General features: G+C 41.8%; 2 protein-coding genes across 2 annotated transcripts in view; both read left to right on the top strand.

Annotated features, from left to right (window-relative positions):
* The window catches only part of MOSMO (modulator of smoothened), a 48,298-nt gene extending 35,064 nt beyond the window's left edge, over positions 1–13,234 (top strand). The window contains exon 3 of the mRNA XM_077828821.1: positions 9,168–13,234. Coding sequence (XP_077684947.1) covers positions 9,168–9,352 — 185 coding nt within the window. The 3' untranslated portion in view covers positions 9,353–13,234. The remainder of the gene's footprint in view (positions 1–9,167) is intronic.
* A 3,040-nt stretch (positions 13,235–16,274) lies between these two features.
* The window catches only part of VWA3A (von Willebrand factor A domain containing 3A), a 60,363-nt gene continuing 60,163 nt past the window's right edge, over positions 16,275–16,474 (top strand). The window contains exon 1 of the mRNA XM_077828461.1: positions 16,275–16,339. Within this exon, the coding sequence (XP_077684587.1) occupies positions 16,275–16,339 (65 nt within the window). The remainder of the gene's footprint in view (positions 16,340–16,474) is intronic.

The raw sequence follows: 16,474 nt of genomic DNA, 5'->3' as shown, positions 1-16,474 counted from the left end.
CAGACAACACCTCAGCCATATCATACATCAGACAAAAGGAAAAAGGACTATAGTCCTTCAAAGAGAAGCTCACCTCCTGATGAGGTGGGCAAAGGAGAATCTGCAATCAACTTATCTTCACATCCAAGGCAAAACTGAATTTTATGGTTGACTGGCTCAGCTGGCAAAACTTCAGTCCTCCAGAATGAGACCTATACTCAGTTGTTTCATCTCCTGGTAAAGATATTTAGTATCTCAGCTGTAGGTCTGTTTGCTTCCCACCTGAATCACAAGGTTTCAGTGTTGTGCTCTTGCCAGTGGGATCACAGACCCAAGGCAAGAGATGCCTTGTTGCAAAGAATAGCCAAAAGGGATTCTTTTATGCCTTACCTGCCTTTTTCTCTTCACACCAGAATGCTACAGAAGATTAGGAGAGAAGCAGCACTGATAATTCTGGTATCCCCATTCCGATCAAAGAGGCTTTGGTTCTACAATCTCCTTGATATGGTACAAAGACCTGCCACCTGATTTCCATTCAGAAGGGATATGCTATTACAAGGGCCAATCAGAATTCAGACAGTCTGAGACCAGCTGCCTGGTTCTTGAACCAGAGCCTCTTAAGCCAAAGAGGTTATTCAGAGATCTAATACTCACAATTTTCATTTCCAGAAATAAATCTACTAACTCAGCCTATTCAAGGGCCTGGTTGAGTTTTAATTATTGGGGCTAGCACCAGGGTTTCACCCCCACATCTGCATTGGGACTACAGATCCTCTAATTTCTTCAAATGGGTTTGGGTTAGGCCTGACAGTTCAGACTCTCAAAAAGTCAAGTTGCTGTCTGTCTAGCATCTTTAGTGAAATGGACAGGTAGTGAATTTAATCTTACATAGATATCCTGCATTTTTCTGAGGAGAGCAGCATCTCTTCTACATCTTTCTTGTGTGCATAAAGGTTTATTATTTTTGGCTCTTAGCTGGTTCTCAGTGCCATTAGAAGCCCTACATTTGAACAATTCATGAAGGGATCTCATTGCTTTCTAACCATTAAAATGGCCTTTTTGGATGACAGTCATTTTTCTGGTTTCAGAGGGGTAACCATGTTAGTCTGTATCAGCCCACCCCCCCAAAAAAAGCAGCTTTTGTGGGCTAAAACCCACTTCATCAGATGATGAAGTGGATTATAGCCCATGAAAGCTTATGCCTAAATAAAGTCATGTTTATGTGCAGGGTGTCCGAGTTAGCTTTTTTTCTGGAACTTCAGTACTGCGTGTCATAAGGCTAACGGGGTATGCAAACAGATTTTGACTTCAGACTAAAGATTAACTCCAGATTCCATAGAACACAGGGAATTGTTTTTCCATCCTTCTGTCCAGATCCATCACACTCCAGAGAGAAATTGTGGCATACTTTGGATGACTGCAGAGCTCTCAAAGTATATATTTACCACACAAATCAGGTCAGAAAGACAAATGCTTTGTTTGTGCTTTATTATCCAGTGTCAACGGGAAAGAGCCTCAAAAATCATCCATTTTCAGGTGGCTGAGATATTGTATATCAGAAGCATGCAAGTCAAAAAGCCTAATTTCATCTTCAAATATCAGAGCTCACTCCCTCAATGCTGTAGCAGCTTCATGGGCAGATAGATCATATGCCTCAGACAAGAAAATCTGTAAAGCAGTCACCTGGGTCATCTGGTCACAACACCTTCAGATGCTATACACTGGACATCCAGTTGTCATCTGATGCTGCCTTCCGTAAGTGGGTGCTCCGGGCTGTAGTAGTCCAGTTTTTATTAGGAAAATGTTACCTGTACTTAACTGTATATAGTGCCCCCGTGCCACCAAGTGGACAACTGCTATAAAAATCCTAATGTCAGATCTGTGGACCTCATTATGAATAAGAATAGGAAAATATATCTGCCTTCCCAAGAAAGGAAATTTTCAGGTGTCATGAGGTTCACAGATCCAACCCACTCTGAATGGACTGTTAATTGGGAAAAGACATTGAGTTATTAATTGGTGTTCAGTTGATTATTCATTGAATTGCTTGCTCTGGATGAGGATTGTTCTGTTTTGTCTTACTGCTTAAGTTCCCTTAGAGTGCTTAGTTTTTCCTAGGCTTTGGAAGTGTAGACTGGTGGTTTCTCAGAGGTGGAGCTACACCTCGGATATATTTGGTCTGCCTCCAAGGCTGTATAGAGTCCCAGTGTTATGGATCTATGGCCCTCATTACTCCAAGAAAGGAAATTTCCAGGTAAGACATGGATAAAAACATTTTATTAAGAAACAGCACAACTACATCTTAGCAGAAGGCATGCCCACTGCAGAGCACCTACTCTGGCTCAGAGTGCAGAGGCTTTTTCTTTCCTGATGACCCATAGCAGCTCCCTTAGCAGGAGAGTCAGCAAAGAAGTGCTAAGGTTTTCCTTCCTTCTCTCTCCTGTAGCGTTGACCTGCTCTTTAGCACCCACACATGGCCAGCTCTGCTCATAGTAGCCCATACTGAACCTCCCTCTTGCAACCTCTTGTTTTTGTGCAGAGAAGCACATCGCAGGGAGACATTTGTGCCTGTAAGGAGGGGCACTTGTCTTTCCACTTCTGACAGGGCGGGAGCCCATGCCTTGTCACTGTTTCTCAAGTGAGGCGCAGCTCCCAGCTGGTGAGTCCACCTGGTGATTAATCCAAGTAGCAGTTAGTCCCTCTGCCCAATCCCTCAATCAGGACAGTGAGCAGTTAGCAGGCCTGGCCAACAATCAGCCCAGGCCTTAATTAGTCTTTCCACCCCAGTCCCTCAAGCAGGGCAATTCATAGTTTATGGCTGAGTCCGTGCGATACAGCCCAGTTCAGGGTGGGGAATTAGCTCTCAACTGGGAGCGACAGTAAATGCGCCTGGCGCCTTAGCTCTAGTGGGCACCAGACCAATTCAGGCCTCCTGGCCTGTGAGTGGGGAAGTAGCCACCCTTCACAGGTGGGGTGCTCCAGGTAGGGGGACACAGGCCCTCCCACTCCACTGCATCCCAGCCCAGGGCCCCATTAGTGGCAAGGTAGTTTGCCACTAGGTCAGCGGGGATCCGCCCACAACACGCTGGCCAGTTCACAATAATTCCACAGCCAAACCCTATTCGGCATCCTTAGGCTCCTTCCTACCCTCCCCAGTTTGGGGCACCTGGGTTCCGGGGTTGTCCTCGGTCTCTCTGGGGTAAACAGCCAATGGCAGCCCCAGCAGTTCATTGGCGTTGCTGGTCTCCAGCAATTCAGGTAATTCTTCTGGTCAGGTAGCCGTCTCCTTCAGCTCCAAGACCCGGAAGCAAGGAAGAGGTGTCCTGCTCCTCTGGCAGCCCTTTCCCTACTGAGCTAGGAGGCTGGCCTTTATAGTCCCAGCTTCCTGTCCCGCCTTCTGCTTCCGGTGGGGCGGCTGCAGGTGGCCTGGTTCTGCCCACCAGGGGCAAGCTCAGGTCTTTCCCCTTCTGACAGGGCGGGAGGCCGCGTCTCCTCACTACAGTGCCAAGGGAGCAGACAGATAAAGGAAACCAGTTATAACCAATAAACGGAATACAATTTTTCAGACCCCACAAAAATGTTCAGACTACTTTTTTTTGGTGTTTGTTACAGGATTAACTTGGCTATGAAATTAAGTCCTGGTGTTTTGATGGCAGCTCTACTAGGCCTGAAAAAAAACCTAGAATTTGAGGTGGGTGGGGGTGCGGAAATAAGACTGAGAGATTTTAAATAAGCCTGAATTCTGAAAAGCGACTGAAGGGAGTATGAAAATTACTTAGAAAATTCAAGTGTATGCTCCTCACTGAAATAGACAGATTTGGCAGGTACTTAATGTTAATAGATGTAAACCTGCTGTGTGTAAAAACTCAACTTTAACGGGTGGTACTCCACAAAGGAACCTCTATAATTAAAGCCATCACCCCGACTTCTTTAGTATATCACATATTAAATTTGAAGTGGCTCTTGCATACTATGGGACTAATTATTTTAAAGTCAACTCCATTGTGATTGACACTTCCATTTCCAACAATGAACAGTGTTAAATATCAGAAATCATTACTTTTGTAGTATTGCTATTTACTCTAGCCAACTTTTCACTAGCTTCTTCCTTTGTCTAGCTGATTGGTCTCTTTTGTCTAATATAGATTGTAAACTCTTCAGGGTAGGGATCATGTCTCTCTAATCTCAAAACACCACCTCAAACATTACAAAAGTGTTTATGATGAGCTGGGTTCCGAACTCTAAGGCAAAGGGTTATCTTTTGGCAAATCAGTTTCATTTATTTGAAGTTCTTTTTTAACTTCTGTGGCTTGTATTATTGATTCTAAATATTTTAATTTTTAAAATATCTCTACCTTCTAAGTAGTCATTGTTTCAGCTGAAATGTGTGTTGTCCTGAAAGCTGTTTTATCTTTAGATTCCTCTTACCATAAAGCTTGCAATTTGCCAGTGTTTTTTAAAAAGAGTGACATAAGAAGAGAAATTTCAAAGATATATTCTCCATTCACTCTGACTTTCTGCTGTGAGCTGTTTTTTAAAGTGGAAAGAATATTGATTAAAGATTTATTTTATTTCTAACCAAACTTATTTGTCATCCTATTAAGATACCATTGGAATTCTTGCGTTGTAGTAACACAACTTCTTGAGATTAAGACCAGGAGTTGGGGGATGAAGGGAAAAGACGGGATTGGGACAGGAACAGGTTTGAGAGGACAGGGCAAAAGGGGTCAAGTTTGGGGGTGGAGGTATGCAGAAGAGTGTGTGCCCACTACAGCACACTTGAACACCTTCTAATTTCCTCAACAAATGAGGTAGGGTTCTACAGACAAGTCTCCTTCACTTCACAAAGCTGATTGATTCCCAAAGTGGCTCCATCCAGTGCACTGAATGAGACAGGGGTCCTGTGAAAAAAATAGCATATGATACAGTTTTTAATTACCTGATCATAATGCATATGCACAAGGGTCCTGAATTAAGGTGATTCTCTGAGTAGCATCCCTATGGGTGCTCCTCTTCAGGATGTCCGCATGCCCGTGTACTTGAGTGGAGATTTTCGTCAGCAGTGTCCATGTGCTCTAGATATGTTCTGATATGAGGGTATATGTGGGGAGGGAAAAGCAGAGCTGCCACCAGTTCCTACTCAATTGCCTGTGGCTTGAGATGGAATACCAGAGTGTCCTGTATTCCCTGTAAGCTGTGCGCTTGCATGGCCACCCAGGAGAAATTCAAATGCTGCCCAGCTGATTAGCAGAGCGCACACAGCCAGCAGCATGTGTTCAGGTGCCCCTCCCCGCATGTCATGCGGGACCCTCCTACTGGCTGTGGGGGGAGGGGCGTGCTGATGTCAGGGTGTCCCCCTTCCCCCACCCCTGTACCCCATCTCCACAGAGCGGGGGGACAGCCTGGCTCAGGACTTGGAGCTGCTGCGGTGAACAGTGAGTGAATGGGTGCCTACAGTGCACTGTTTCTGAGATTTCCCCAGCAGCCAGCGCGCACGTGCGTGTGTGTACACACACACACACACACACACACACGCACACAGAGTCTCTTTCACACACATCTTCCAACACATAATAGTATTATTGTTGTTGTTATTTCTTGGTACTTCCTGCAATGCACATATGTTCTCTGTAATTTTATTCTTTCAAAGTGTGTTACTTTAGCGTTTTGACTGGTCTATTCATTTCATAATTTTTATTTCTCTTACACTTAAATTTATTTCTTTGAGTAGCAAGTTCTAAAATGCCTAACCTGTACTGGCTGGAGTAATTATCCCTATGGTAACTTTAAAAATATATGTAGGTTTTTTGTTTCTACTGGTGGCGCACATCCGCACATACCTTGGTGCATATAACAAAATGTATTCCGCACATGGCGGAAAAAATTTGAAGGAACATTGATAGTGTCCATTAGCTAGCCATGGAGCTTACTACCTATCTTATATTTTCTTTTAGTAATTACTATTATTTATTTTTCTATTATTTAGGTCAGCTTGTGCTCCGGGGAGAGGGTGTTCCCCCTTCCTTCCTTTCGTTTGCGTGATCTAGGCCTTTGTTTTTTCTCAAGCTTCGACCACAGCATCAAGTAACAGGTTATATCCTGGGTCCTTGGCTCCAGACCCTGCCATAGGTCTTTTTCCTGCAGCAATGGACACTCAAATTGTCTCTGCTTCTTAGGAGAGACTCATATCCCCTCCAAATGTAAGATCAGCTCAGGATTTAAAAGTAGGTATAAGAAATTGAGGGAGAACAGGCTAAAACTCCTGTTGATGGAGCATCCCCTGAGACCCACAGAATCCAAATCATAATCAGGTTAATTTGCTCAGAAAGCCCCACTGGCTGTCACTACTGCTGCAGTTAGCCAAGACTGTGAGAGACCCCTCAGAACTGCCTATACCATAAAAAAAGAAGAGCTTCTGTTCCCCAGAAAATAAGAGGAGAAAGTCACCCATAACTTCTCATTTCTGGCTCCACCCCAGAGCCTGCACCCCCAGCCAGAGCCCACACCCCCTCCAATATACCAACCCCGAATTTTGTGAGCATTCATGGCCCACCATACAATTTCCATACCCAGATGTGGCCCCCGGGACAAAAAGTTTGCCCACCCCTGCTCTATTGACTTTTGAATATTAATTACTAAGTTAAATATTGTCCTCTTTTAGTTTGAGAGACAGATTCTAGTGCAGGCAAGTGCTTTGTAAGCTGCTTCACATGTCTAGTGCAGTGGTTCTCAACCTTTTTTCATTTGCAGACCCCTAAAAATTTTTGAATGGAGGTGTGTACCTCTTTGGAAATTTTTGTATGGAAGTGCAGACCCCTTTGGAAATCTATTGTCTGTATATATAATGGAATTCTGTTGAGTCAGTTTTCAGTCTAAGTCTTTCACAGATCACTTAGACATAATCCGCAGACCCCCAGGGGTCCACAGACTACAGGTTGAGAACCATTGTGATAGTGCATGTCAGTCCTGACATGAAATGCAGCTGCTCTTGTAGTCTTGGTCTAAGTATGCTAAATTAGCCTATTGTGTTATACACAAATACTTGAGCAACAGTTTGAAGTCATTGCACATATGACCTAAACTAGAATTTAAAGGCTATTCTATAAAAACACACCAACGAATCTTTTCTCCAGCGATGAGCCATGAACTTTAGCATTCATAGTTTTATGAAGAGACATTTGAGGTCTAAAGAGATGCAATAAAATGTCTGCCTGGAATACACATAAGGCTCATAGAGAGTGGGGGATTTTTTCAACATTCATATGTGAAGAAACAGACAGGAAGCAATAAATTTGGACAAACTGAAGCTTTCTAAGTGTATTAAAGCAGGTATAGATAATGTAAATGTAACTTTCCTCAGTGCTGTACAAACCCATCACTGGCTCATCTAGAGGGACTAGAGCTCTTGTCCAGTTGTGAGCTGAATGGGAATGGGGAACTGCTGGTTTTGTCTCTGGAGGCTGAGGAAGCATAGCAGCTGGAGCCCACACGTTTTCCACAGGATGGGAAGGTGAGGTAAGGAGTAGAGCTTCTCTGGAGCCACTGCTCTTTCCACCAGCTGGGAGTGGAGTGTGGTGTAGAGAACTTTGGTACAGGACTTTCTGTACTCTACACAGGAGTAAGGCCCAGCATTAATTGATTGATTGGCAGGAGGGAGGAGCTTACATTAATTACTCTTATTCAGGTGGAGGCAGAATTGATTGGGGGTTAAATTGATTTTTGAGGTGGCTAGGTTTTAGAATTGATTTACGAAGGCGGGAAGATGATTTGGTGTAAGTTAGGCTTAGTTTTTGTGGGAGCAATGCAGGTTTGTTTGGGGTTTTTGTTTTTCTTCACCCAAAGTAGTAGGCTTAGTTGTTGGGTCAGTGGGTATTGGAAATTCTTAAAGTTAAATCACAACAAATAATTGTATTTCAAGATAAAGCATAAAAGTTAATTTGCAGATGCAAAGAAAGCCTAATAGTTGCCTTGTATGACTCTACCACTTAAAATTCTGTATCTGCCCAATACTATTTTTCACCTATTTATAGAGTCTTAAATACAGCGTCAAAACAATCGTGAAGAAAATCTTTTTATCATGAAGAAAATCATGTTGCTTCATAGAAAAGCCATGTCAGGACATGATTTTATGCCTTGGTCAAGATCTTGGTATCTTGCAGACTCCATGATCAATACTAAATAGATTATTTATGCCGTAAGCACTTACAGAAAAACAGAGGATGTCAGCAGAGCTAGACAATATTGGATGCTGTGTCGTGGATTTGGGTAAAAATGTATTGCAAGGAATGTCAGCCCATATTAGTATCTGAAGGAGTGAAACCACTTATGTAATTTTAATAAGTAGCTTTTATAGTGACTGGTATTTTTTGTGTCCACACAAAGTGATATGTGTTGTAAGCAACACCATCCATGCATATTTATATAACTGTGCAAGTGAAATTAAAAAAAGTCAATTGTTTGGTGCTCTGTATTTGTGCAGTCTGAACTTGGAGCCCTTTACAGAGGAGGTTAGATTTCAACAGAATGTTTTATTTATGCTCTAGGCTGAGTGTCTCAGCATTTAGAAAACAATGGTTTATTTTAATTAAAGGAAACTAGTGGCGCACAACTGTGTTTTCTATTGTTATCAAAATATGTACAGAAAATGTGTAAAGGATTTGTGTGGCAGAATAGGAGAGGGCAACTACATTTGGGGAAAAGGGAACTCTTCAATAACGGAAAGTGAGTTTCTTCAATGTTGAACGTTAGTCTACATTGACTTTTAGGGGGAATGACTACCTGTAAAATGCTCTGAGGCATGATGATCGGATTAGATTAATGAATGGTGGAAGAATGTGTCCTCCAAAATTCATCTTTCTTTAACAGTGATTCTTGCTCTTGTGAACATAGTTCAAATGATTAATAAACTGGGGGCGAGGAATGAACTTTGTGCCATTGCATACTGACAGGAACTTCAGTCTTTGTTTCACCTTCCTCTGGAACAGAGAGCAGGGATCCGTTAAGATCAGGGTATGTCCCACACGATCAGTTTCCTGTGAGTTAGGCATTGGTGGACCTCAGACCATGTTTTGTTCTGTATTAACAACAGAAGGATATTTGTTCACTCTTTTCAGTATTTGCCGTACAAACTGGCAAACATTTTGACTTTCAACAAGATGCTAACTTGATTTTGTTTGTTTGTTTTGCAGTGATCCTATTCTGCATGGCAGCCCTAATATTTCCAATAGGATTTTACATCAATGAAGTTGGAGGTCAACCATATAAATTGCCCAACAATACAGTGGTTGGGTCCTCATACGTACTGTTTGTCTTATCAATTTTCTTTACAATAGTGGGACTTCTATTTGCCGGCAAAGTTTGTTTACCTGGCTGATGAATATCTGAACTGCATGAGTTTGTGTCAGAGGAGAGCAAGATATCGGAGTTGCATTCTCAGGAGAAAGCCTAGATCAGACTATCAAATGCTTATGAAAAGAGGAATGCTTTGACTTGTTCTTACTATGCACTTTGGATTTTAAAAAAAAGAGAGAGAGAGAGCCTTTCCCATAACCAAATACAGACATCATTGACTAATCTCCTGAGCATATTAATGCAGTCAGGTCTGCACTGTGATAGGGACTAGTGAAGAAGAATGCTTTACACTGAGAAGCATATTGCCCCATGTTACTGTATTTGTTTTTAATGTCTAACAATTTGAAAATCGAAGTATTTATGAACCTTGTGGTAGACCAGAGGGTTGCAAAGGAGTTCAAGTGAGGCTGGCCTCACAATTTAGGAGATTAGCATTTTACATCTTCTTTCTGATGGGCAAAGCCTTTGGCACCGAAATGAATCCATCTTGCATTACTGCACCAAGAAGCCAATAGATCAAAATATGTTCTTTACAATGTATGTAACAAAAAAAAAATGACACACATCCCCCTTCAGCTGTAGAACAACACTAAGAAACTTTTTTTTTTTTTGGGGGGGGGGGGGGAGGTTCTTTATATTTATATACATATATATATATTTTGCTGTTGCAGTATAGTCTGTGTGTGTGTGTGTGTGTGTGTATATATATATATACACACACATGTATATGTATATATACACACAAACAGTTCCTGGAAGATAACTCAGAATGCTTTGCTAGCAGAACACTGTGGTGTGCAAAACTAGAACTCAATAGAAAAAAGCCATTTCTCTGAAGGCCACATACCTGAGAGTCTTCAGTTTACCTCATTCTTTGTAGCAGCCCTTGATTTTAACAGGTTTTTGTAACAGGTACAAACAATCCCATGCCTTTCTAGGTGCAATTTTAAGTTAAGCTAAAATTCTTTGTATGGTAATTTATTTGTATATGAGGGTAGAAGGTGAGATCACGTCATACCTTAAAGTTAAAATCCTAATTTTGGGAAATGGACACTATTTAAATTATTAGCAACTGTTGTACAGGGAGTCTCTTTTCTACTGCTTTGTTTGTTACATTAACAATGAATTTATTTATACATGTTCAAGCACAGCAATTTACCATAGGTAAATTTTTCTAATGCATATAACATTCAGTGTTTAGGTCAACCTGTAAAAACACTGTTCTGTAGTAAAGCTGGATGAATTTATTTTCACTTGTGAGTATTAGGTTAATTCATCTTCTTTACCAAAAAATGAGCAATATAACTGTTTTTAATATCCATATGCCTTGTTTACTAAAGTTGAAGATAAAAATGTGGGCATAAGGACCACCTGAATTCAGAGTGTAAGTTTTCCCCTGAAATCAACTTTCTTTAAATACAAGAATTGTATAAACCTTGGATCCATGAATAGTGCTATATACTTCAATATTCACTTAAAATCTGACCTTTATTAGCACAAAACTTAGACTGATGTGTCAGGAAGCTTGCTTGCAGGATCAAACCCTTATTCCCCAGTTAATATTTAATCCTTTTGTGGGGAAGTATTGACAAACGTATCTCTTGACAACAAAGTGTCTGTCCAAATGTACTTATGAAAAGCGCTGCATTACTTAAACTTATGCTTTTATAAGGCATAAGTGAAACTGAGTGCATTTTTCTGTAAGAATGATAATATTGCTTCTGAAATGTATTTATATTTTGGAAAAAGAACAGCTATCATGGCAGAAACAAGTGTTAGAAATGAGATACTTTATACAATTATATTGAACTGTGTGCCATTAGAAGTATTTTAGTGAGGAAAAATTACCTGATTGATGTTTTGGATCACTTTCTCTCGGTTGTAGAAAATATCTCTTATCAGTTCACTCACAAGCCGAAGGAAGCTTTCACATCAAAGTCTCTCTAAATTTTTCTGAAGTATAAGAATATACAGCGAGATTCTCATCTAGAACTGCTAGTTCAGATTTGATTGGTTTCTAATTTAGATTCTGATCTGGCAGTCATAGCTGCACAGGCAATCCAAAGCTTCACTGATATCAATGGAGCTGTGTATATGGATGCAGTCTGGGTGGATCCAATTGCAGGACAGGGGTCTAAATGTTTTCAACAGTATTATAAGATTGGTGGTATAGCCTGATATAATGTGTTAACAATGAATCATAGCTCACTAATTAATTTGATAAGCTAATAGCTTTTTTCCCCCTCAGAAATGTCAGTCTTATTGTAAATAGTTCCATAAAATATTTTAACTGGATCACAGACATGGGGGCGGGGGAAGAGTTTCTCAGCTGCTAAGAATTTTTCCCCCATGTTTACTTATTTCAGTTAGTGACATCCTGTATAATAATATTATTCATTTAAGCTTATATTTAAAATGTATTACCATTTAATTAAAAAAAAAAACACTTATCGTGAAGCATATCCAGTCCATGAATGGCTGGCTGGAACCTTAGTGGGTAGCCAATCCTATGAATCATTGAAAGACAGCATAGCTTCAGCTAGCAGACTGTTTTAGTTAATATTTGGGCATTTCAGTCTACAACTAGATGGATCCATTTGCATTAAAAATGTCCCTGTGAGTGAAAAGAGACAGCTGTCAATAGTTGCTTTTTTAATAAGGTCACTAAGTACTATATAGTACAGTATTAATTTATAGCAGAAAATCATATCTTGTAAACTGTATATAAAACACTGTTCTATGGTGCAATCATTTGTCAAATTTGTCATTTTGTTTTAAAGTTGTATGCATTCTTTTCATACCTAAGAGCATCACTGTAAAATCTGCTGAATACTATTTATAGGTTTTATTTGCACAAGGATTAGTTTTTAAACTACAGGAAGTTCCTGTTGAACATGCCTAAACATCTGTAGACTTTCAACTCATTAAAGCAAATGCTTCAGTATGAATCTTCTCCAAAGGTGGTAACCCATGTTACATGTTGTTGTTTACATAAACTTTTCAGACTCTGCCAGCTGTTTTATATATTTTGAAGGACAGCTTATTCTATTATAAATCACAGCACACTCTTGTTTAATCTTCATTTCATTATCACCTGAAAGGTTTAATGTCACAGCATAATGCAATTTGTGTATACATTTTGTAGTTTTATTTGGTTAACCTCAAGTCCTAATCAGAAACTTAAAATACTTTAAAAAGGAAAATTGTAAATGTGTCTGTATAACGCTTCTTGGAGACAGAAGGAATAACTCACTAGAAGCTTTTTTAGTTTCTGTGTGGAGCAGTGTGTTTCTCCGAAAGCATTTACAAACCCATTCACCCTTTGACTTTCATTGCTGAGCGTCTAGGCATTTAACAACTGGTCCAAAGTGCTGGTAGTGTGTAACAACGCTAGACTTAATCCTGCTCCTGCCTTTACTCAAGCAGAACTCTTTGGGTTAGTTTCAATGGGCGTTTCTCTTGAGTGACACGCTCAGCGGCAGGATTAGGCCCCTCGACTCCATGGACCGGTACTGCTGTTTCAGAGCCTCTGTGTAAGCATTGCAGCCTATCCCTGGACATGCCCATTCACCAGGAACCCTGGCTCCACTCTAGGCTGGCCTCTGCAAACGGTGCGAAGGATGGAAAAGATGAAGGCAAGAAGTGTCTGCCACTCGCTCGTCCGGCCTCGGCGTTAGCGGGCACCTTGCTCCTGGGCGGCAGGAAAGTCTGTGCTGCAGCGGCCTCCTCCCCCAGCCTCGGACACTCTTCAGGCGCTGATGGCCAGGCACCTGCTACTACGGACTGCGCAAACGAACAGACTTTTCTTCATTGTATTTTTGTTATCGAGCAAGTTTATCAAAATAAATTGTCTACGACAGGCCTGGCCCCGTCTGCACTAATTGCGAGCGGCGCCTGCTGCAGCCTCCGCTGGAGGCGGCCCTGGAGAGCCGCCCCCAGCCCCCCGGCGAGGCTCCTCCACGCCCACCCTGGCCGGCTTGCAGCGCCGCAGCCCTGCCCAGGGGGCCGTACCACTACCTGGCATGGGGGGACCCGGCCCCTGCCGGGCGGGGAATAGTTTCTCCCGTTTCTCTTAGCAACGCGGTAACACACAGCTGGGCCGCAGGCGGCTGCGGCTGCTCCCTGGCGAGCGGCGGCTGCCCTGTTCTCCCCTGTCCGGCGGGGCTGCCGGCCGGCCCGCCCCGGCCGCGGAAGGAGAGCAGCGGGTGAGGCCGAAAAGCTGCCAGCGGCGGGGGGTTCTTGCAGAAGCCGGGGCGAGCTGAACTCGAACGGGCTCGCGCCTGCCCGCCCAGGTTCAAATGCTTCAGCCCCCTCTGGCTGCGCAGCTCGCGAGTCCCCTCAGAGGCGCCTGGGCTTCCCCGGCCCGGCTCCGGCGCCGGCGCCGCTCTGAGCGCCCGCCGCTCCCGCTGACGGCGCTGGGGGTGTCCGGCCCCTGGGGGTCGGGTCTTTGCTCAGCGGGAGGAAATGTCAGATGAGATCTAATGCAGATAGTCAGTGGTGTGGATGGCTGTACGCTAACTGAGGTTACATTGTATGCAGGGTGGTTGTAGCTGTGTGGGTGCCAGGAGAGGAGAGAGAGAAGGTGAGTAAGGGAATATCTGGTATTGGACTAGCATCTGCTGGTGAGAGAGACAGGCTTTCCAGCTCCTCTTCGGGTCTGGGAAATTTACTCACAGCTAAATACAAGGTGGAACAGAGAGTTTAGCATAAGTCATTAACATGTTTCAAGGGGCCAATCAAGGTGAAGTGGCCTGATAACACCTCTCCCCAGTCATAGGGAGGAAAGGAAGGGGGGAATTAGCTGGTGGGGGCTTATTAGTAGGTTATAGATTGTTATCATAAGCTACAAATCCAGTAGCTACTTACGCTTATCAATCTGTTCCATCTTGGATGAAGCGATGCCATTCCGAGTAAGTTTCTCAGACCTGAAGAAGAGCTCTGTGTAGCTCGAAAGCTTGTCTCTCTCACCAACAGAAGTTGGTTAAATAAAATATATTACCTCACCCAACTTGTCTCTCAAATAGTTAAACTGCCATTGTTATTGACTTACACGGGACAGTCCAACCAAAAGATAAACCCAAAGTACCCAGGGCTAGTGTGCTGGCCTGGGTGTCTGATGACATCTAAGATCCTTAAGAAATTGCTTTTGTGCTTCATACTGGCAGCATACCCTCAGTCTTATTTTTTTAGCCTGAGTCTGATCTATATGGGGTCGGCAGGGGACCATCATTATATAACAGAAAAGAGACTTGAAGATGTGTAAACTGAGTTTGAATAAAGAGCCTGTAAGAACATTGAAATGTTAGTTTTAAATTATTTATGCTCTGTAAATGATAAAACTAGATTGAAAAGGGGAAAGGAGAATTTTTGGTTCCAAATCAGGAGTGACCTGAAAATTGTAAACCACTGAAAGAACTGTTTGTCTGTACAGTATTCAGTGTATAACAGAAACAGACTAAACAAGCAAGTTAGACATATAGACCTAAACTTTTTTGTGTCATCTTGCTATGCCAAAGCAGAATACATTTAAATGGTTGGTTTTCTCTTAAATATCCTGGCAAAAATATTAATTTAAAAAATAAATACCTTTATCTGCATTAAGAAACATAAAACCAGAGTAGCAGATTGCCTCTGTGACAGTAGCAACAGGTACGCCCCTGTTGGTGATGCAACTGGCACATAACTAACCCTAAGGCTATAGGTTTCAGAGTGGTAGCCGTGTTAGTCAGTACGAGCAAAAAGAACGAGGAGTACTTGTGGCATCTTAGAGACTAACATTTATTTGAGCATAAGCTTTCGTGGGCTAAAACCCACTTCATCGGCTGCATACAGTGGAAAATACATAGGAAGATATGCACACACAGAGAACATGAAAAAATGGGTGTTGCCATATACACTATAAGGAGAGTGATCAATTAAGGTGAGCTGTTATCAGCAGGAGAAAAAAAATCTTTTGTAGTGATAATCAGGATGGCCCATTTCCAACAGTTGACAAGAAGGTGTGAGTAACAGTACCGTGGGAGGGGGGGAATAAGTATGGGAAAATAATTTAATTCCAGGACACCATTAAATTAGGCTTGAATAAAGACTGGGAGTGGATGGGTCATTACACAAAGTAAAACTATTCTCCCCCCCACCCCTGCCCCGACTGTTACTCACACCTTCTTGTCAACTGTTGGAAATGGGCCATCCTGATTATCGCTACAAACAGTTTTTTTCTCCTGCTGATAATAGCTCACCTTAATTGATCGCTCTTGTTATAGTGTGTATGGCAACACCCATTTTTTCATGTTCTGTGTGTATAATCTTCCTACTACTGTATTTTCCACTGCATGCATCCGATGAAGTGGGTTTTAGCCCACGAAAGCTTATGTTCAAATAAATTTGTTAGTCTCTAAGGTGCCACAAGTACTCCTCGTTCATTTTCCTAAGGCTATAGTAATTCTCTTGGTTGCTTCTAGTGATGAGAAGTCAGATGGATTCAGTGAGTTGTGTTTTTATAAGCTCTCTAACTCCTTCGTATGTCTAATTCTCAGTTGCAGAGCTCTTATTTTTGGTGGATTTACCATTCCCCTTAAAGAGTTGCATGACCAACATACAAAATTTTCCACAATTTTGAAGACATATTTTACTGGATAGAACCCTTGGTGAATGACTTCTTACAAAATGGTTTCCAAGTATATTATATAATAATAATAATAATAATTAATAATCAAATAACTTCCACTTCTTTTTTAATTTTCTTGGTCACAGGCACTGCATGCAATATAATTAAGTACGTGGTTTCTGTTGATTTGTATCTGTGGGACTATAGTCTTAGGAAAGTGATATCTTATATAAATGCTTGATACATAGCTTTTATTCTTGATATTCTAAACTTCCACTCTTTAATGCTATGTCTTTTTTTTTTTTTAAAGAAGGTTAAATCTTTGGTCATAAATACAATGGATGCACAAACAAGAAAAATGGCTCAGTTACTGGACAATGATCAGTTTTTGGAAAAAGTAGGGTAAGGATGTTCTTGCAAAATCCTTAAGGGAAATGCTTAAATGGAAATGAAATATACATTTCTGGTGATGCAAACTACATTTTTTCATGCATATGTATATTGGGATGCTTAAAATGGAGCATAAGAGTTCTTAGT

Source organism: Eretmochelys imbricata, chromosome 10, assembly GCF_965152235.1.
Source record: "Eretmochelys imbricata isolate rEreImb1 chromosome 10, rEreImb1.hap1, whole genome shotgun sequence".
NCBI lineage: Eukaryota > Metazoa > Chordata > Testudines > Cheloniidae > Eretmochelys > Eretmochelys imbricata.
Note: the sequence above shows the minus strand (reverse complement) of the source record. Positions and strands in the feature narration are given on the sequence as shown.